Raw genomic sequence first — 22745 nt, forward strand, 5'->3', positions numbered from 1 at the left:
GACAGTTCTTCCCCCATTGCCTCCACCTCCACCCCTGCCTCCCCAGATTCCCATTGACTCCAGCTTTACTAGGGCTTCCTGATGCCACATTCAGTCAAAAGCTGCCTTGATGTCAAGAGCAGCCACTCTCACCTGACCTCTGGAGTTCAGCTTTTTTGTCCATGTTTGGGATCAACAAAGTTTTGGTGTCACTGGGAATTAGGGGATATGAAGAGTGGATGGGAAGATGGAGCTGAAGCCCAAGATCAGCCATAATGTTGTTGAATGGTGGAGCAGGACCAATGTGGGTTACTCCTGCTCCCATTTCTTACATTCATGCAAAATAAGTGAAATAGCTGCAGGCAAGCCAGGTATAGCAGCCAACAGCAATCTTCATATCATTATTTATGTTCAATAAGATCGCCTTGAACAGATTAGACAGGTCAGATGGTGTAACTGCCTCCATTTGTTACCTCCATTGATTTCTAGTGTGTGTTAAACTGGTTGTTCAATAAATTATAAACTGTATTCTGTCCCTCAGAAACCTGGAGTCAAGGGAAAGTAGAGCCACAACAGTTGGCATAAGTTTTACACAACGCAGCAAAGCCATGTTAGTTCAAACATATCTTTACTGGAGAAATGGTTTCGAACTCTCTCTTGACATGTGTCTTTGATTTTTCAGTGGGAATGGTTTTTGTTAATTGAAATATAATCCTTGCAAGACAAAGAAAATCAGAAAGTAAAGTTTATTTATTAGTCACAGGTATTCACACTGCGGTGAAGTTAGTGTGAAAATCCCCTAGTCACCACACTCTAGCACCTGCTCCGGTATACAAAGGAGAATTTAGCATGGCCAATTCACCTAACCAACATAATAATAATGTTTTTTATTACGTGCAATAGATGATCTTTTTAGGGTAGATTCAGATCAACGATTTTCTCTGGTGGGGGAGGGGGGGGGGAGGATCCAGGACAAAGGGGCAAAGTCTTAAAATGAGAACCCAAGCCATTGAGGAAGGGAATCAGGTTTTCACACAAGAAATCTGGAACTCTCTCCCACAAAAAGCTGTGGGACCTCAGCACTACCACTACTTTGAAGATCGATGTCTTTGGAGCAATGGACCAAAGACAGGAATGTGGAGTTGGTGCACCAGCTAGTCATGAACAGACTGATTGTGTACTAATGTATTTATTAACAATGTGCTCAGGACGCAATTTCAAAATCTGTGAATGACATAAAATTTGGGAAAACTGTGAAAAGGTTAGAGATAGACTTCAATAGGATACAGGTGCAGAATGGGCAGACAAGTGGCAGATGAAATTTAATGCAAAGAGAAATGTCTTTGAATGGAGTTTTAACTATTAATATGTGGAAAGATCTTCAATCAATCAAATCTGATTTTTTGGTTAAAGTGGTTTTTTTTCACTGTCCTGGGATTTTTTGTGGGGCCTGGAATTTGTCTAAGGTCAGAAACAGTCAGGTGTAACAGCTTGTCTTTAACAGGGAAGCGTTCTTTATAGTCTTTTGGAGCTTGTGTTCCTTATCTGAGCATTGGAATGTAAAGATTATGCACTCAGGGGGCCTAAATAGACCACTGCCATAATTCTACTTGTATTTGATTGGCCTAATCGAATGATGCAATTGGGATTTCTGATCAATTCATTGGCTGGATGATGGAGAATCTTCCGAAAACAAGTGGAGAATTGTGGATAAAGAGACATGTGAGTCTTTGTTTGTTAGTGATAACTCAAAGAAACCAACCACTGCAAGAAGCAGTGAACCTTGAAGGATGTTTCAGAGAACAACAAGATAGGTTCTATATTGAGGATGTTTCTTGGCCAAAGGTTTTCTTAAACTTGGTAGTATCTACTTTCAGTTAAATAGTTAAAGTGCAGTTTAAGAGTTAAAGTTGAGTTGAAAGTTGGTGTTCAGTTAGAGTTAAAGCTCAGTAAAGAGTTAATGAGTACAACTGTTTATGTTCATGTTGGTGCTAGAAGTGTTAAATAAAGAAATAATTGATTTACTGTTCTTATTTGTCTCATTAAACTGGAATGCTTGGAAGGTGTTTAAGGCTTTATAACAATTGTGAAGTGATTCATTTTGGGAGGAAGAACAAAGAAGCAATATAAAATATAGTGCACAAGTCTAACAGGAGAGACAGTGGTATGTGTACACAAATCATTGAAGGTGATAGGACAGGCTGACAGTGTGGTTAATAAAGTACACTGTATCCTAGGTTTTTTAACATGGAGTGTCACATACAATGGCAGCAAATTATTATAAAACACTGGTTTAGTCTCACCTAGAGTATTGTGATCAGTCTGGACACCAGACTTGATGAACTGCATTAGTTAGTGTGTAGAATGGATCCTGAGACTGGTTCTAGGGAAGAGGAACTTTGGTTATGTGAAAAGATTGGAGCTGTTGGGACTGTTCTCTTTGAGACTGATTGACAGAAAAAGCAATGCAAACACAAGGAAATTCTTTTTTAATGCAGTGAGTGTTTAGGATCTGGAATTCACTGCCTGAGTGTGGAGGAGGCAGGTGCAATTGAGGGATCCAAAAGTGAATTAGATAACTATCTGAAGAGAAATTGCAGAGCTTTGCTGCAAAGGTGGGGAAGTTGTTCTTGCAGGAAGCTGCTATAAACACAATGGGCTGAATGGCCTCCTTCTGTGCTGTAACCAATATATCATTCTATGAGGAATAGCAAAACAGTTTAGAGCAGCCTACTGGCCTGTTGTTGTTTGGATGTTCCTGCATTAAGTTGCTACTTCCTTTGTCTTGTGTTGAGTTCACAGCCTGTAACTTGGCGAAAAACTGCAGCAGGTGACGGTGCAGAGGGACCTCAGGGTCCTTGTGCATGAGTCGCCAAAAACCCAGCCTGCAGGTGCAGCAGGTGGTCAGGAAGGCGAATGGGATGCTGGCCTTCATAGCGAGGGGGATTGAATATAAAAGTAGGGAGGTCTTGCTGCAGCTGTATAGGGCATTGGTGAGGCTGCAGCTGGAGTACTGTGTGCAGTTTTGGTCGCCGCACTTACGCAAGGATATTTTGGCCTTGGAGGGAGTGCAGAGGAGGTTTACTACGCTGATACTGGAGTTGAGGGGGTTGAGCTATGAGGAGAGGCTGAATAAACTAGGCTTGTACTCGTTAGAGTTTAGAAGAATGAGGGGAGATCTCATTGAGACGTATAAGATGATGAATGGGATGGATAGGATAGAGGTGGAGAGACTCTTCCCACTCAGAAAGGACAGGAGGTCTAGGGGGCACAGCCTCAAGATAAGGGTGATGAATCTCTGGAATTCTCTGCCCGTTGAAGTGGTGGAGGCTACCTCGCTAAATATTTTTAAGACGCGGGTTGATGGATTTTTGATAAGTGAGGGGATTAAGGGTTATGGGAATGTGGAACTGAGCCACTTCAGATCAGCCATGATCTTATTGAATGGCGGGGCAGGCTCGAAGGGCTAGATGGCCTACTCCTGCTCCTATTTCTTATGTTCTTAACTTGGATGTCAATCTGCAAGTCCTGCCTTGTATAGTAAACATGGTTTGAGACAAAGTTGGAGCACTTTCCACATGAAAAAGTTCCTGTTGATGACCTGTGCTGTCAAGAGGATCAAATGTGTTGGTTTAATATTAACATGGTGTTGGCAAGTCAAATTGATAAGTATGGAAATAACTGAGCATTGTTTGGCTGTACATAACTTGTGTGGTGAATCACATTCAGCACCATCACTGGAAGAACAAAGGAAGGACAGGTTATTAGAAGAGGGGATTTTTCATCGAGACAGAGATTAAGGACTCGATTTTTCACTAACTTAGGTTGACCCGGGAGCCCCTTAAAAATGGCTGGTGATCCTGATTCTGTGATTCCCAATCCCATTCAGTGCACAATGTTTGGGAGTGCCTTTGAAGGATGGAGGCTGCTTCCTGTCAGAAGCCCATGCACAACACTCCTGATCCACCTGGCCTGCGGTGGATCAGAAAGTCCACAACTTCAGGGTGTGTGTAAATTTTAAGTAAAATCGTGTGAAATCTTTTGCAATGCAATTGCTGTGGCAGGAGGTTGACAATTAAACTCCAGTGAGGGGGGTGGAACTCAGCAGACTGTGGAACTGACACTGGAGAAGAAGGAGAGAAGCTGTGCAGGTGTCAGTACCCACCTTGGAATAGCAGTTAGGTATCTGAGGACCTTCTGTATGACCTCTTCTGAAATCTCGCTGAAACTGGGGTACTCTGGAAACGTTATAATCACAGCACCATCTTTCCCTTGTCCGCCTGTTGTAAATGACACAAAATATCAGTGTAACATCACCCACAACTCACTGTAACTAGTGCTGCATTTACAAGAAGGCTACATAAGCACTTGAAGGAGAAAGGGGGATAGGATGGGATGAGATGGGCTAGTGTGGAAGGAGACTTGTATGGAGCATAAACACTGGCAAGGACCTGCTGGGCCAAATGAACAGTTTCTGTGTTGTGAATCTGATATAATTCTACACCGTGCAGCCTTCCTTATCACCACCTGAATCTAGATCATTAATTCTACTTGGAGATTGCCCTTAAGTGACTGCAGCATTGCTGGAACATCAGATGGTTACAGGAAAATTACTTTTCCACTTAATTACTTATCAACAAGTCTTTGTATTTCTGCTCACTTCACACTTTGGCTGGAATCTTAGCAAGACAGGTGAGGTTTGCAGAAGGTAATTCTCCATTGGCCTCGGGCAGGATTTTACGAGCCTCACTCGAGTGAGGTTGTAAAATCTTGGTGTTTGTCTGTGATCTTTTCTAACAACTTGTGTGATTTATCTATACTAAGGTTTGACCCATTAGGAAGACTGCATGGGCTGGAGATCCTTTCTTTGTACAAGATTGAGAAGAGCATTAATAGAGGTCTTTAAAATTATAAATAGTTTCAAGTGTGTGAAATGTAGAAAGGATCAGATTATTATGAATAAAATCAACAAGGAATTCAGGAAAATCTTTACCCAATAAGTGGTGTGACACAATTAGAACGGGAGCTGGAGGAATGCATGGGGAAGAAAGGAACAGAAGGATATTCTGATCAGCTGAAATGAAGTAGTGTAGACTGGTAGAGACCAAGTGAGCCAAATTGGCTGTTTCTGTCCTTCAATTCAATGCAATGTTAACTAATTTACACAGGATTCAAGAAGAGGGGAGACTGTGATAGAGAATCAGTGGAAGAGTGGTATTGTCACTGGGCTAGCAATCCACGGTAATGCTCTGAGGACCCAAATTCGAATCCCACCATGGCAGATGCTGGAATTAGAATTCAATAAAAACATGAAACTAAACTGCTGATGACCATGAAATTGCCGATTGTTGTAAAAATCCATCTGGTTTTCTAATGTCCTTTAGGGACAGGAATCTGGCCGACAGACTCAAGACAATGTGGTTGACTCTTAGCTGTCCTCTGAAATGGCTGAGCAAACCACTCAGTTCAAAGGTAATTGGGAATAGGCGACAAATGCTGGCCCAACCAGAAGGAATAAGTGAAAAGTAGGCTCCAGCTGCTATTGCTCCATGCTGTCACTAAACAACTACAGCTCCTTTTAAATCCAACTCTTTAAGCAAGCTTTGCTCAGCACATGTTTACTCCTTGTTGACTCAGTGTCTATTGTTCTCCAACCTCTCTGAAGCAGTTTGAAAACTTTCTTTAAAATTAAAGACACCACATAATTGCAAGTTGTTAGAATCATACAGCACAGAAAGAGGCCATTTGGCTCATTGTGTTTGTGTTAGCTCTTTGAAAGACATATGCAATGTGTCCTGCTCTGATTATTCCTTGCATCCCTGAAAAGAATTTCCTTTTTGAGAATTTATCTAAACCTCTTTTGGAAATTATTATTGAATCTGTTCCAACTACCCTTACTGGCAGCACATTTCAGATTACAATAACTCATTGCGCAAAAAAAAACTCTCCCCATCTCAGTTTCTTTTGCCAATTATTACAAATATGTGCCCTCTGTTTACTGACCCTCCCTACTAATGAAAACTGTTTTTCCTTATTTACTCTATTAAATCTCCTCTTCACCATCTCGGTTCCAAGGAGAACAAATAAAACTTCACCAGCTTGCTCCAGCTAACTGAAGTCTCTCATCTCTCCTTCCATTCTAGTAGATCTCTTCTGCCCCCTCTCTAAAACCTGGACATCCTTCCCAACATGTGTTGCCCAGAATTAGCCATAATACTCCAGGTCAGGCTCAACCAGAGATCTGTAAATATTTAGCATCACCTTGGGGTAGCATTCCAAGCCTCCATTTATAAAGTCAAGAACCCCATATACTTTTTAAAACATTTTTTAAAGATTTCTCAATTTGTCCTGTGTTACGATCTCAATAAGGCCTGTGCAGAGAACCTCTTGAAGTATGAGCTCCCTGATTGAGATAATTGTTCATCCATTCAGGGATTCTTGCCCACGTATGTATTGAGGAGTATCAGGTCTACTGACACCCTGGACTTTGTACCTGAAGCCCTCTTAGGAATGGAATTGAGTTTGTAAATAAAGGGAATCTGGTGAAGGGACACCAGCCTCTGAGGAGTTGTTTCATCCTGCCTGCTTCAAAAATTTGTAAGATATTTCTGTTCTTGTACCCACTTTGTAATTGTGTTACAACAAAAACAAAGTGCTGGAAAATCTCAGCAAGTCTGACAGCTTCTGTGGGGAGAGAATAGAACCAATGTTTCAAGTCTAGATAAGCCTTCATCAGAGCTTGTGCCCCCTTGTAATTATGACATCAGTGAATGAAAATCTCACCAAATTTGCAAAAAGCACCTTCTTCACAAAGCTGGATGCTAAGAGCAGCTATTGGTAGATGCCCCTGGACAGAGAATGCAGATTGTTAACTGCTTTTATCACCCCATTTGGTTATTATGGTTTTAACAGGTTACCATTCGGAATTGTTTCTGCACCAGAACTGTTCTAAAGAATGATATCTCAGACCTTAGGAGGCATGGAAGTAGTAATATGCCATATAGACAACATTCTATAAATGGTCATCTGGGCTTGAAACGTTGGCTCTATTCTCTCCTCACAGATACTGTCAGACCTGCTGAGATTTTCCAGCATTTTCTGTTTTTATTTCAGATTGCAGCATCTGCAGTATTTTGCTTTTTATCTTATTGTAATTGTATTATTTAGATTATACCGATTATAGTGCGAACAGTGCCAATTCTAAAGAATGGAAAAGTCAATCTCAAGACACAGCTTTCTGAAGAGGAGGCAAAGGAGAATGGTTTTGCTTTAGAAAACAATATGATGCAGTGAAACCCAATTTGAATGTGTAAACTGATAAAGCACATTAATCGCTGATTGTTCTGACAGCCCAGATTCTCATCATGACTTATTAACAACTATTAACTTATTATTTATGAGTTACTGATCTCCCACACTGCTGGGTATCACTGTTATAAACAATGGGGAACATATTGAGAGGCTGGTATCAAATACATTTCGGGAGACAAGTCAAATAGAATTAATGAAGTTCACCTGGAAGGAAAGCAAACTTTTTCTTCAGATCCTCACTAATGTGTTTTGCACAAATGGAGTTTAGGAATTCTGGTACAAGGTCATCTGTAAGGGAAAAGATATGTACAAATATTAATTATGATATACCTGACTCCTTTAATTAGTGCAACATCAAAACAAATGTGATCATGTGAATTCTGAAGACAGGTCATCAACCTGAAACATTAATTCACTTCAGAGATGCTGCGAGACCAGCTAAGCATTTCCAACATTTTTCCGTTTTTATTTCCACTTTCCATAATCCACAGTATGAGTTCAAATCGCACCTTCAATGCAGTCAATTGTCCAAGGTGCCTTAGCAGAATATCACTAAACCAAATCTGATACTGGGGCATGTAGGGAGATATCAGAACAAGTGGCCAAAAGCTTTGTCAAAGTAATCGGTTTTAAGGCACAACTTAAAAGGAGTAGAGAGAGTTGGGCAATGTTTAGAGAGGGAATTGCAATGCCTAGCATTGAATCAACTTCTTCCCTCAATGAATCATGCTCAAGAACATTGTCAGTATGGCATATTATTCCTTCCATACATTCCAAGGTCTGGGATATCATTCTTTAGAATAGCTCAGGTGCAGAAGCAATTGGGAATGGTAATCTGTTAAAATTATAATAACCAAAGGGGGTGGTAAAAGCAGTTAACTATCTGCATTCTGTGCCCAATAATTGCTATTAGCATCCAGTTTTGTGAAGAGGGTGCTTTTCGCAAATTTGCAAGACTTTCATTCACTGATGTCGTAATTTTAAGGGTCAGAAGGGTCAGTGGAGATGTGTAGGGAAAATTTTTTTTACACAGTGGATGGTGGGGGCCTGGAATACACTGCCAAGTGAGGTGGTTGAGGCAGACATGTTAGTGAAATTTAAGACTTATCTGGATAGATATATGAACAGATGGGGAACAGAGGGATACAATCGGTTGGTCTAGATAGGACAACATGATCAGTGCAGGCTTGGAGGGCTGAAGGGCCTGTTCCTGTACTGTGCTGTTTTTGTTCTTTGTAAGATGGATATCACAGTCTACTGACTTATTTAATTGAGCCACGTCCACACACACTCTAATTCAGCTCTAATTAGACTTTGGTACTACAACCATTCCAGAACATCACTTTGTCCCTGTGGCAACTAGAGAGATGACCTCTTGTTGTAACTTATGTGCAATTTCTCTGCTGACTTTGTCTAAGATTGGGTGAGGGACCTTCCTTGCTATGAAAAGACATATAGGCTTAGCATCTGCTTTTCTAAACCTGAAAATAGGGCTAGAAATTCATTTCTGAATAAATTATTGGACCTGTCATCAGCAATTTCATAACCTTGTAAAACAGCCTCAACTATAAGCATGCTTTTCTGCTAAATGATGATGAAAAGGATGATCCCCGGTATGGAGGGATTGTTTTATGAGGAAAGATTAAACAGGCTGGGACTCTTCTCACTGGAAATTAGAGAATGGGAGGTGATCTCATTGAAACATGTAGGAAACTTAAGGGGTTTGACAGGGTAAATGCTGAGAGGATGTTTCCCCACATGGGAGAGTCTAGGCCACACTTGGAATACTATGTGCAGTTCTGGTCATCCTATTATAGAAAGGATATTATTAAACTAGAAAGAATGTAGAAAAGATCTACCAGGACTTAATGGTTTGAGTTATAAGAAGAGGCTGTATAGACTGGGATTTTTTTCTTCTGAAGCGTAGAAGGCATAGGGGTGATCTTATAAAGGTCTACAACACAAGGAGGGGCATAGATCAGCTAGATAGTCAATATCTTTTCCCAAAGATAGGGGAATCTAAACCTGGGAGGGTATAGGTTTAAAGGTGAGAGTGGACAGATACAAAGGTGTCCAGAGGGACAATTTTTTTCTCAGAGGGTGGTGAGTGTCTGGAACAAGCTGCTAGAGACAGTAGTAGCGGCAGGTACAATTTTGTCCTTTAAAAAACATTAGACAGTCACAAGAGTAAAATGTGTATACAAAGATATGGGCCAAATATGGGCAATTGGGACTAGCTTAGTGGTTAAACTAAAAGGGACACTTGGAAAAGTTGGGCTGAATGGCCTGTTTCTATGCTGTGAACCTCTATGACTCTATGACCAGAAGGCATACGTGAATCCATTCAATATGTCAGATAAAAGAGAGTAATTTATGAAATGCCAAGACAATTGGAAAAAAGCATATCAACTTGAGATGTTCTCTGATGGGAAGATCCTGCACAAGTAGGAATATTGCACAGATGAAGGACAGAGTGCCACAACTGTGGAACCTTAGGACATTTTCAAAATGCCTGCAGAACCAAGTTCACAGTAGGAAGAAAACTAAATAAAATCCAAGAGTTGGAAGGATTACAGAAAAAAGACAAATAATTTTCTTTGGCAAAGTTAACAAAACAGGAAATTATTACTGGAACACTAAATAAGAGGTTGAGGGTCATGCTGAAATTAATGGACTTCTGAACATGATCAGAAATTAATGGATTTCTGACCATACCCCCATTGTGATAGGCCCATTTACCTTCACCCATAGAGTTTCATCTAAGACCCCAACAACTGTACAACCATGTGCTAATTCATCTCAGAGGATCCCATGTCACAATTCTCAGCAAGTCCATACAAGTTGTTTGAAAAGGAATCCGTGGATGAAGGGGGTTTCCACTTCTTCTCATTAAATTTAGTTTGTTCAGTGATCAAATGTGTTTGAATATAATTCTCAATGTCCTGCTCTCAAGTCAGTCTTAATTTTTATTTCTTTTCTATCTCCAGGATTTGTGGGTTTTTCAGAACTGCAATCGTTTCTTGGAGTCCATCAGGGTCTTTATACTCTGTCCGCTGCCAACATGTCTCATCTTGGGATTTCTTTAGAATTTGGCTGATAACCTAAGAATGCTAACACAGATTCATTAAAAAAAAATCATAGTTTATTTTCAGATCTATATCTCAGTAACTCAACATGAAATCATATTTCTGCTTCCCACCAGGTCTCAGTTACTTAATCATGTGACATTACATTATAGTTATATCAGCATGAAGTGCTCGTGATGTTCACCCTTTACTCAAGGGTGAACACATAAGTAACAATGAACAGTTATCATTACAAGGCTTGAAGTCAAAGTCATTACAGCACAGAGGTCGGTCAAGTCTATACCTATGCCAAGGCTTTCTGTAGAGCACTCCAATCAGCTCCATTCCTTCATTCTATCCCTGTAGCCCTGCATATTTATTTTACTCAAGTGTCCATCTAATTTCCTTTTGAAATCAACAATCATCTCTGCTTCTGTCACCTCCATAGGCAGCGAGTTTGAGCTCATTATTACTCGCTGTGAAAAGCTTCTTCCTCACATCCCCCCTGTATCTCTAGCCTAAAACTTTAAACATGCCCTTGTATCATTAGCCAATGGAATCAATCTTTGTCTGCTTGATCTCAGCCTGCGAGTACCTTGTGCACATCTATCAATTTCCCCCACAGTCTCCCTTATTCCAAGCTGCACAAACCCAGCTTCTCCGGGCAAAACTTGTAGCTTGTGTAGAAGTAATAATCGTCATTTCTATAATATATATTGATCAGTAATATCAGTTGTCGTTTTAACCCTTTGAACTTTATTATCTTGTGGAACTATTTAAGACGTATGTATGATCCATTTCCTAACAGCATGGATCTCTAGTCCCTCTTCTCAATAGATATCCATCCATCAGACTGGATCAATCTTGAGCTCAGCCTGATTAGGAATGAGAATGCTGTCTGAGTGAAATGTAGAATCAGGTTTGTGCAGGTTACAGAGTTGAAAGTGCTGAGGGAGGGAATGAACAAACAGAGTTTTCTGAGATTGTGTAGAACTTCAACAAAAACAGTTTTTTTTCAACATGCACGAAGGAGAGCAGAACTGGAATTATTCCAGTTTGCTTCTGAGCTACTCCGGTAATCATCCGTTCTTACATATTCTTATACGTCTTTGTGCTACATTTTGATTAGGTTGTCAGATTGTTACCTTAAGTTGGTTACAGTTCTGTTTTTGATCACATTATATGTCCTCTGTGCTTCAGCTTTACTCGTTTTCTGGACATCTCCTGTCTACCTGTTTATAAATCAAACCGTTGTGTTTGTCAAACTGATTCTCATGGTATGTTAAATTGACCCATCTCTCTGCTATGTGATGAGTTTTCCAGAAGCACTACGGCTCCTCAAGACTTTTTGGAGCCTTGAAAAGTGATATCAATGCTCTTATAATTGTGGTAACCTTGGAGCAATTCCACCTGGGTTGTGACTGTTTCAGCATTGTCTGAGATGTAATTATTTTTATTCTTTCCTGTCTGCCTGTGGTGTGTGTGGATACCACAGTGGTGTCTGTTTAACCCATTCCATACATTCCTCTCCTATTGCAGCCCACACTCCCTGGGTTTTGCCCCATTACATTGCCAAGGTTAGCTCACTAGTTAATACAATGGCCAGCAATCAAGGTCTTTCCCTATAACAAGCCCTTTCATTTTATTTTGTGGAGCACAACAGATTTGTTTAAATGCGTGAATCCTTGATTTTTTTTAATGCTATGACACATGCATATTTACTTAAAATGCTTAATTTGCATGCAGCCTGTGTGGGAACTTGCAAACTCAGGACTTCATTCCATCTCAAACTGCTCCAACCCCCTCCAGCTATTGGCCACCCGACTCATTCATCCTCACCATCAATTGGAAAAGGAACATATTCCTGATTGGACGATCCTTGATTTGGTCAAGCAGCCATTTATCTCCCACATCTCTAATATTTTTACACCAAAATACCCCCAGATGTTGTTAAGGAATTTATTTTTAAATAACACAGGATTATTTTGTTGGAGTTGCTTGCAGTAGTTACGCTGGAAATTACTCTTTAGTTCTTTGTGATTCCTATGCAGTGCTGGAGGATTGCTTGGCCTCAATCCAACAAACTACTTCAGCTTAGACACAACTCCTCCACAGCTGAGGCAGTGACCTCCAAACTGCACTCACCCCATTGCTTCAGTTAAATTTAAACCTCAGCAACTGAGGGAAGTTTGTTAAGGAGTTTGCTATTTGTTTAGCTCAAGATTTGCCAAATGCATCCCCAAAGTTAAACAGCAGATAAAATATACACCCAGTGCATAAACAGCACAAGATAAAAGGTCTCGATTTTAAAAATTCATTTACAGGAATTACTGGAGGACAGGCAATTATTGCTGATCCTTAATTGTCATTAAGAAAGTGATAGTGAGCCATCTTCTTGGACTGCTATTGTTCTTGTGCTGTAGATGATGTCCTGGCTTGAGACAACTCACACCTCTTTATCCTGTAATTATCCCTCTCTCCATGCACACTTTGTGCCTGTAAACACTTGCATTCCAACTATTCTTCACATTTCAACCTGTTAATTATCTTGCAGTTGTATGTTTGCCTATATATGCTGTTTGTGAACTAACCTCCACTCACCTGATAAAGGAGCAGCACTCCAAAAGCTCTTGATTCCATATAAACCTGTTGGACTTTAACCTGCTGTTGTGAGGCTTCTTACTTGTAGCGTAACTAATAGTTATCATTCTATACACTCCACATGGCTGCAGTTCCAGGTTCTTGACCCAGAGACTGTGAAAGAATGGAAAAGTATTTACAAGTCAGGATCCTGTGTGATTTGGAGGGGAACCTGCAAGTGGTGGCGTTCCCATGGAGCTGCTGCCTTTATTCTACTTGGTGGTAGAATTGTGGGTTTGGAATGTGCTGTTGAACGAGCTTTGGAGAGTTGCTACAGTGCATCTTGTAGATGCTAAACACTGCTGCCACTGTGTTGGTGGTGGAGCAAATGAAAATTTAAGGTGGTGGACAGGGTACCAATCAAAATTTGTCCTGGAACTTGAACTTTTTGAATGTTGCTGGAGGCACATTCACCAATGCAAGTAGAGAATATTCATCACATATCTGACTGAAGTTTTGAAGTCAGGAGTTGAGTTACTCAGCAGAATTTCCAGCCTCTGAACTGCTCTGATTTGTGTGGCTGGTCCAGTTATGTATCTGGTCAATCATGTTGATAGTATGAAATTCAGTGATTGTGAAACCAATGAATGTGAAAGGGAGATGATTAGATTCTCTTGCTGGTCATTGGTTGGCAGGAATGTTATTTGGCAACCATTAGCCCAAGCCAGATCTTGTCGCACACGAGCACAGACTGCTTCACATCTGAGGAGTCGGGAATGGAGCTGAACATTGCGCAATCAGCGAGCATCCCAAATTCTGACCTTATGATGGAGGAAAGGTCACTGATGAAGCAGCTAAAGATGTTTTGAGTCTAGGAAACTACACCAAGGAACTCCTGGAGCTGAAGTGACTGACCTCCAACCACCACAACTATCTTCCTTTGTGCCAGGTATGACTCCAACAAGCAGAGGGTTTTCTCCCGATTCCCATTGATTTCAACTTTTCTAGGACTCCTTGAAGCCACACCAAGTCAAATGCTGTCTTGATGTCAGGGGCAAGAATTATCAACTCCATTTAAGACCAGCTCTTTCATGTTTGGCTAAGGCTGTAATGAGGTCAGGAATTGCATGGCCCTAGTGGAACCCAAACTGAGCATGTGTTATTGGATGTGTTATTGCTGAGTGCCTGTTGACAACATTGTTGATAAGCCCTTCCTTCGTTTTGCTGATGATTGAGAGGTAGACTGAGCAGTAATTGGCTGGGTTGGATTTGCCTGTCTCTTGCGGACAGGACATACCTGGACAGTATTTCACATTTCTAGGTAGATGCCGGTGTTGTAGCTGTACAGGAACAGCTTGGCTAGGGGAGCAGCAAGTTCTGGAGCACAAATCTTCAGTATTGTCAGGGCCCATTGCCTTTGCTGCATCCATTGCCGCCTTGATATCACATGGAGTGAACCAAACTGACTGGAGGCTGACATCTGTAATACCAGGGACTCCCAGAGGAGGCCTAGATATATCATCCACTTGGCACTTCTGGTTGAAGATTGCTGCAAATGCTTCAGTCTTATCTTTTACACTGATGTGCTGGGCTCCTCCATGATTGAGGATGGGAATATTGGTGGATCCTCCTCCTCCAGTGAGTTGTTTAATTGTCCACCACTATTCACGACTGGATGTTGCAGGAATGAGAGCTTATATTTGATCTGTTGGTTGTGGGGGTCACAGTTTTGTGCATTCACTCAGGATACATATATCTTGTGTTGCAGCATCACCATGTTAGTACTGACTTTTTCTGAAAACTTGGTGCTGCTCCTGGCATGCCCTCTTCCACTCTTTTTTGCCCCATGCTTGATTGCCTATCTTGGTGGTAATGGTAGAGTAGGGGATAAGCTGGGCCGTGAGGTTACATATCGCGGTTGAGTATAGTTCTGCTGCCGCTAATGGCCCACTGCATCTCATGGATGCCAAGTTTTGAGATGCTAGATCTATTTGAAGTCTATTCCACTTAGCACAGTGATGGTGCCATAAAACACAATGGAGGGATCACCAATGTGAAGATAGGACTTTGTCTCCACAAGCAAAGGTTCATCACACTGATTCCTGGGATAGCAGGATTGTCATATAAGGAGAGATTGGGTCGACTAGGCCCCTATTCACTGGAGGTTAGAAGAATGAGATGGGATGTCACTGCAATGTATAAAATGTTGACAGGGCTGTATCGACTGGATATGGGGTGGACCATTTAGGATTGAGATGGGGAGAAATGTCTTCACTCAGAGCATGGTGCACCTGTGGAATTCTCTGCCACAGGAGGCTGTGAAGGTCAAGAATTTATGTATAAAAGAAAGATTTCTCGACACTAAAGACATCATGGGGTATGGGAAGAGAACAGCAGAATAGTGTTGAGATACAGGATCTGCCATCAAATTGAATTTCGAAGAAGGCTCACTAAGCCGAATAATCCAGTGTCCTATTTCCTGTTTCTAGTCATTCCCTCCTTCTTATAACACTGAAAAGACTCTCCCCTCCTGCCTCTTCGCTGTTATAATATTTGTCATAATAACGTGCCACACTTGCTGATTTTCCCTCTTGCCTGCAATACTCACAGTATAATTTACATCATTCAGTTTCTTTTTGATTTGGTCAGGTCCAACGAGCCTCATTATAAATGGTTTAGCAGAGACAGGTAACTATATGAACACCTTGTCCCCAGCGACAACATTCTGAGTTTTGAAATTTTTATCTGCTCTTACCTTTGGTGCCTCACATACTGGTTAATCTTTCCTAGAAACTTGATACATAATTCAAAAGTATAGTCTCTTGAGCTTTGGTTTATGAATTTTCCTTGGATTAATTTGAATGGTCCTCTGACTTCATGGCCAAATATCACTGAATCCGGTTGATTCATCAGGGGATCCCTAATGGCAAACAGCTGAAAAATTGAATTATTTGTCATTCGCGCATTTTAAAGTATTTCTGGAGGTTTGATTCAGTTGAGTTTAGTGGGAGGCCACTCCAGAGGACGTTTAAGAACCAACCACATTGCAGGGGGGCTGGAGTCACATGTAGGCCACGCCGGATAAGGACAACATATTTCCTCCCTCTGGATGACAAAGGGTCACCCTGACTCGAAACGTTGGCTCTATTCTCGCTCCACAGATGCTGTCAGACCTGCTGAGATCTTCCAGCATTTTCTGTTTTTGTTTCAGATTCCGTCATCTGCAGTACTTTATTCTTATTTTGTAGAATCCCTACAGTACAGAGGAGGCCATTTGGTCCATTGTGTCTGCACTGACTCTGACAGAGCATCCCAACCAGGTCCTATCCCCATAATCCCACATATTTACCCCACCAATCCACACACTTTGAGATACTAAAAGGCAATTTAGCATAGACAATCCACCTAACCTGCATATCTATTGACTGAGGGAGGAAACCGGAGCACCTGGAAGAAAACCCACACAGACATGGGGAGAATGTTTCCACCCTGATAGGCTTTAATGAACCAACTAGGCCTTTGTGACAATTTGGCCATTTCATAATTATCATTAATGAGACACATTTTTAATTCCAGATTTGTTAATTAATTGAGTTTTAATTCTGCCAGCTGCCATGCTGGGATTTGAACGCATATCTCGGGGCATTGCTCCAGGCCTCTGGATTACTAACCCAGTACTATCACCCCTACTCTGCCATTCCATTTTGCTAATGATCTTACACAAACACAATGAATCATTTCAATAAAGCTCGTTCAATTCTACCCCAAAGATCTAAATTCTCCAGCCATTTGAGCTGTCCAAAGATGTGTGGGTTTGGTGGATCAGCCATGATAAATTTTCCCCTTCATGTCAGGGGGACCAGCTGGGGTAAATACATGGGGTTATGGGAAAAGGACCTGGGTGAAATTGTGGTCAGTGCAGACTCGATGAGCCAAATGGCTCCTTCTGAACTGTAGGATTTTATGATTGAATAATTCTATTTTATGCTTCTATAGTTCATATGTCAGCTCAGGCAGCACACTTCACATTCTGAGTTTCACACACCACAGTTATAGCCAAAAGCAAGAAAGGACTTGCATTTATGTATTGCTTCGGGACTCCAAACTATGGTTAATGAAGTCAGTGCAGTCATTGTTGCTTTGCCATCTTTTTCTGTGATGATACTTAGCTGCAACAAGACATTTTCAATGTCATTAAATCAAGACTTTTATTCAGAAACTGCTGCTGAACTTAAATATCACAAAATAATCGAATGGTTAAAGCACAGAAGGAGGACATTTGAGCTGCTATGGCTGTGCTGCCTCTCTATCTCTACAACACCCTCCAACCCCACAAACTTCCAAAATCACTGCACTCCTACAATCTTGGTCTCTTGAGTATCCTGGATTTCACTTATTCCCCCATTGGTGATTGTACCTTCGGCATTCTGGGCCCAAAGCTCCAGAATCTCCTCCTTAAACATACAAATTAGGAGGAGTAGGCTGTTTGGCCTTTCAAGCCTGCTCTGCCATTAAGATCTTGGCCTAACTGATTGTGGATTCAGTGCCACTTTCCTGCCTCTACTTTTCTTTCTCCACGTAAAAACACTCATTAAAATCTACCTCGTTGATCCAGCTGAACCTATTCTAATATTTCCTTTCCTGGCTTGGTGTAAAATTGTGCTTAGTAATGTTTCTGTGAAGTGTCCTCAGACATTTTACCATTTAGAAGGTGCTGTATATGTAAATTGTTGATGTTGTATGGACCATGCCTCAGTTGAGTCTGCTACCTTCTCACCCCATGCCCATGCACATGCTGATTGTTCAACATCAACAACCTGTTGACATGTTCCAAGGTGTATCATGCCACAAAGTATTACCTGAGCAGCATAAGGAGATATTAGGTCAGATGACCAAGAGCTTGCTGAAAGAGGTTGGTATTAAGGGGTGTCGTAAAGGGGGAATGAGATAGAGAAGTTAGTGAAGGAATTCCTGAGCTTGGGGCTTTGTGATTCAGCAGGATAGCAATAAAGGTGACAAAGCTCCTGCCCATTTTGCTAGGCTGGTGGCACCCTCACCGTGATCTCACATGATCCCAGCTGACGTAACAGAGCAGCAAACCTCAGCATCCATCTCCCTTACTCAGTACTAACCAGGTCATGCATTGCTGTCATGATCTGCAATGTATTCCTGTTCAGACCTGGAATTCATTGCCTGAAGGTGGGGTGGAAGCAGGAAAGGTTTGCAGGGCTACTGGGAAAGAGCAGGGAAGGGTGATGAATTGGATAGCTCTTTCAAGTAGCTTTCACAGAACCAGTGGGCCGAATGGCCTCCTTCTCAGCAGTTATTTTTAAATACTAGCTCACTGAGTAAAAAGAAAAAATTGTTGTTTTGTGATCATTTACTATATTTTTCAACATGAGGCTAGTGGGTCTCACGTGGTAATGCTCAGGGATAAATTAGAGATTATGTTTAATTATGAGAAGTACTCTCACAGGCACTCAGAACACAGTAAACTAATGGCAGTGGAATATCATTTAATTGATCTATCTCTTTAAGGCTGCAGGCTTGATAGATTTTGATTTGATTAATTATTGTCACAGGTATTAACATACAGTGAAAAGTATTGTTTCTTGCACCCTGTGCAAAGCATACCGTTCATAGAGAAGGAAAGGAGAGAGTGCAGAATGTAGTGTTACAGTCATAGTTAGAGTGTAGAGAAAGATCAATTTTTAATGTGAGGTAGGTCCATTCAAAAGTCTGACAGCAGCAGGGAAGAAGCTGTTCTTGAGTAGGTTGGTATGTGACCTCAGACATTTGTATCTTTCTCCCCACAGAAGAAGGTGGAAGAGAGAATGTCCGGGGTGCGTGGGATCCTTAATTATGCTGGCTGCTTTGCTGAGGTAGTGGGAAGTGTAGACAGAGCCAATGGATGGGACAAGATCAGACACTGGTTCTTTTGCTCTTCACTACACTGTACTTCGCTGGCTGTGACGAGCTTTGGGATTCCCTGTAGTCATGAAAGGTGCTATATAAATACAAGACTTGCTTTTTTTCCCTTTTTTTTATATTTTCTTTTGAACGTGCAGCACATGCTTGCATAACCCAAAATGTGACTGACGGGTCTAAAATCTTTTATGTATGCAAATTGTAGATGTAAAAAAAAAGCTCAGTTTCTTCAGTAATAGAAATCTCTAAGGACACTGAGGAGTGTTTCCTTGCTGTTACAATTCTTAGCATATACGTCTTTGGTTGAGCATAAAGCCCCAAAAATTAGTGCATTCTCTGTGAAATTTAACAAAGGGTAATAACTTTTTATTCATTCTCAGGATGGAAACATAAAAACTAGTGGCAGCAGGAGGCTATTCGGCCCTTTGAGTCTGCTCCGCCATTCCTTTTGATCAAGGCTGATCATCAAACTCAATAGCCTGATCCCACAGACCCCCTATCCTTTGATCCACTTCACCCCAACAGCTGTATCTAACTGTTTCTTGAAAACGTACAGGGTGGGATTTTTCCGGCCTTGAGATGAGCGAGGCCAGAAAATCCCATCCGAGGTCAACGGACCTTTGCATAGTCTGCATCCATCCGTTACGATTCCAGTGGTGGGCGGGATGGGAAAACTTTGCCTACGATGGTTTGGCCTTAACTGCTTTCTGTGGTGGAGAATTCCGCGGGCTGACCACTCTCTGGGTGAAGAAACTTCTCTTCATCTCTGTTCTAAACAGTCTATCCTATATCCTCTGACTGTGACCCCTGGTTGCGGGCATACCCACTAGCGAGAACATCCTTCCTGTCTCTACCCTGTCTAGGGCTGTTAGAATTTTATAAGTCTCTATGAAATTCCCTTCTTTATTTAACTTCAGCGAATACAATCCTAACCAACTCAATCTCTTCTTGTACATCAGTCCCGTCATCCCAGGAATCAGTCTCTGTATCCCCTCTCCAGCAAGAACATCCTTCCTCAGATAAGGAGACCAAAACTGCACACACTACTCTGGGTGTGGCCTCACTATGGCCCTGTATAATTGCAGCAAGCCATCCCTGATACTGTGCTTGAATCCTTTCATGCTGAAGGCCAACAGACCATTTGCCTTCTATAATGCATGCTGCACCTACATGTTTATCTTCAGTGATGGCAGATCTCACTCCACATTTCATTCTTAATTTACACCCACTCAAATTTGCCTTCCTGTTTTTGCTACCAAAGTGGCTAAGCTCACATTTATCTACATTATACTGCATCCACCATTCATTTGACCGTAAAGCCCTTCTGCATCCTTGGACTGGAACTTGCAAGTAGTAGTGTTCCCATGTATCTGCTGCCCTTGTCCTTCTAGGTGATGGAGGACATGGATTTGGAAGGTGCTGTCATAGGAGCCTTGGTGAGTTGCTGCAGTGTATCTTGTAGATGATACACATGGCTGCATCAGTGGTGGAGGAAATTGATATTTAAGGCAGTGGTTGGGTGCCATAAGCTTTGTCCTAGATGGTGTTGAGCTTTGTGAGGGATGTTGGCGCTGCACTCTTCAAGGCAAGTGGAGCGTACTCCATCATTTATTATTTAAATGTGCATTAATATGAATGTTTTACTGTAATAAAGTATCCCAAAGAACTCCACAGCAGTGTAATCAGAAAAGAAACTGTCACCAAGCCACAGAAGATGAAATTAGGACAAGTGGAATAGTAGGAGAGGTGGGTTTTCAAAAGCAAGTTCAAGAAGAGTGAGGGTAGAAAGGTTAGGGAGAGTTTAGCGTTTAGGAAGCTGAAGAGGATGGAAATTGGAGGTGTGCAACTGGTCAAAGCTGCAGGCTTGTAGGACTGCAGGAGATTCCAGATATAGGGAGGGTAAAAAAAAACCAGGAGCTATGATATCTCTCTACTCACGAAACAGCTCAAGTCCAGTATGGGCAATGGCATCTGTTGCAAATCCCAATATAATATTATTACTTTCCTATTTCTATTAAACATCCATACCCTAATTCAAATATTAGTTCCAAAAATAAGCATGTCATATATATGGAATGGAATGATGGCAATGCCAGTTTTAAAACCGTGACTGCTGACCTTCAGGGAATGCAGTGGGAACTGATCTTGGGATCAGATTGAGTGTTCCACTTTGATTTATTTAGAAGTCAGTGTTCCATGAATTCAATAGTTTTATTTTACTGCTGCAGTAGACTGTAAAACTATTCCCACAGCCCAAATGGATATTGTTGCTGCAGGTTTATCACTCTGTATTCTTGCTGCATCTCTTCATCAAAGGGCAGCACCCTTTTAACATTTTAACCCCCACTACCTCCCCTCTCCAAACATGCCCTAGTATCGTATCACACTCACCCAATGCAGGGCAGCTTACGTGCCAGATGTAGAGTCGTGGATAGCATTCCTGGTATCTGAGTCAGAGGCTGTGGGTCCAAGTCCTAATTAAGTACATAACCTAGGCTGACACTCCCAATGTAGTGTACTGTGGGATTGCTGCATTGTCAGAGATTCTGTCTTTTGTGTGAGGCATATAGGCTCTATAGGTGAATGTGGCAGCTAACATGCACACAACAAGATCCCACAGTCAATTGATGTTGCCATTGCTGGTTGCAAGACAATATTGCCCGATCTGCCACGCAAAACATTCACTGGCTCCACCACCAAAATAGTGTCAGCAGCATGCACCACCTACAAGTCCCCAACCTTGTTTACGTCACAACACACCTTTAAACTGTAAAACAAACCTTTGTGGCATCCCATCTATTTTCTCAAACAGAACTGATCTCTCACAAAAGCCTTTGATATCTCAAACTTTCTGAAAACACGTCAAAACATTTATAACAAAAGCCTTACCACCATTTGCATATCAACATTGGGGCCAGTTTCTCCTTTTAATTTCACTGGCTCTGTCTTCCTCCCTTACTGGGAACTGTCTCTCCCCATCTTTTGTGCCCTTTAGCGCAGGCACATGGGGCCTTTATCTTCAACTCTGTGTTCGATATCTCCAATTCCCACAGAACCCGGGATCTGCTCTGTCCTTGTCACCAGGAAAGGCTGCACATGTGCGATTCAGAATGTTTAACGCTGAGAATCCTAATCATGGAGCTGGGAATGGACCGGTTTGCTCGGTTCCAATTCCTTACATCGTTAGGCCACGACCACTGCCAACGTAAAAAGTCCACGGCCCACTCCCATGTGTCTGAGGCCCAAGGTTCAGCAGAACTTGGGAGATGCCAACTATGGAGCTGGAAACGAATATTAGATTCAGTTTATTCACATTAATGTTGAATCACTTTTTATTGTGTGGCACACCAGTTAGGAACTTCTCTGATCTACAACTTGCACTGCAGCAACTCACTTTCAACAGCACCTTAAAAACCCTCAATCTTTTAAAAAAAAATTCATGGGACATGGGGCGTCATGGACAAGGCCACCATTTGTTGCCCATCCTCAGCCATCTTTGAATTGAGTGGCTTGCTAAGCTACTTCAGAGGCAAACCACATTGCTGTGGGTTTGGAGTCACATGTCAGCCAGACTAGGTAGGGTAAATCTTTCCCTAAAGAACATTAATGAACCAGATGGGTTTTTCCAACAATCAACAATGGTTTTCATGGTCATTGTTAACGAGAATAACTTTCTAATTCTGGGCTAATTAATTGAATTTTAAATCCCATCAGTTGCTGTAGTGGAATTAGAACCCACATTTGAGATTACCATGGGGCCATCTCTTAATAGACAGTGTTTCCATTCATCTGAAAGACAACTCCTTCAACAGTGCAGCGCCTCCTCAGTGTTTCACTGGAAGGTTTTGTGTTCAGTTTTCATGGATTTGGACTATCACCTTT

General features: G+C 41.6%; 1 protein-coding gene across 4 annotated transcripts in view; it reads right to left on the reverse strand.

The window, feature by feature from the left end:
* The window catches only part of mcf2a (MCF.2 cell line derived transforming sequence a), a 163817-nt gene that overhangs the window by 121982 nt on the left and 19090 nt on the right, over positions 1–22745 (reverse strand). For all 4 annotated transcript variants that reach the window (XM_080187797.1, XM_080187799.1, XM_080187798.1 and 1 more), the window contains exons 2-3: positions 7495–7578; positions 4145–4259 (exon numbers count right to left, since the gene is read on the reverse strand). In XM_080187797.1, the coding sequence (XP_080043923.1) occupies positions 4145–4259; positions 7495–7578 (199 nt within the window). The remainder of the gene's footprint in view (positions 1–4144; positions 4260–7494; positions 7579–22745) is intronic.

The sequence above is a fragment of the Carcharhinus amblyrhynchos genome, chromosome 4, assembly GCF_965287045.1.
Source record: "Carcharhinus amblyrhynchos chromosome 4, sCarAmb.v2.hapA, whole genome shotgun sequence".
Taxonomy (NCBI): Eukaryota; Metazoa; Chordata; class Chondrichthyes; order Carcharhiniformes; family Carcharhinidae; genus Carcharhinus; species Carcharhinus amblyrhynchos.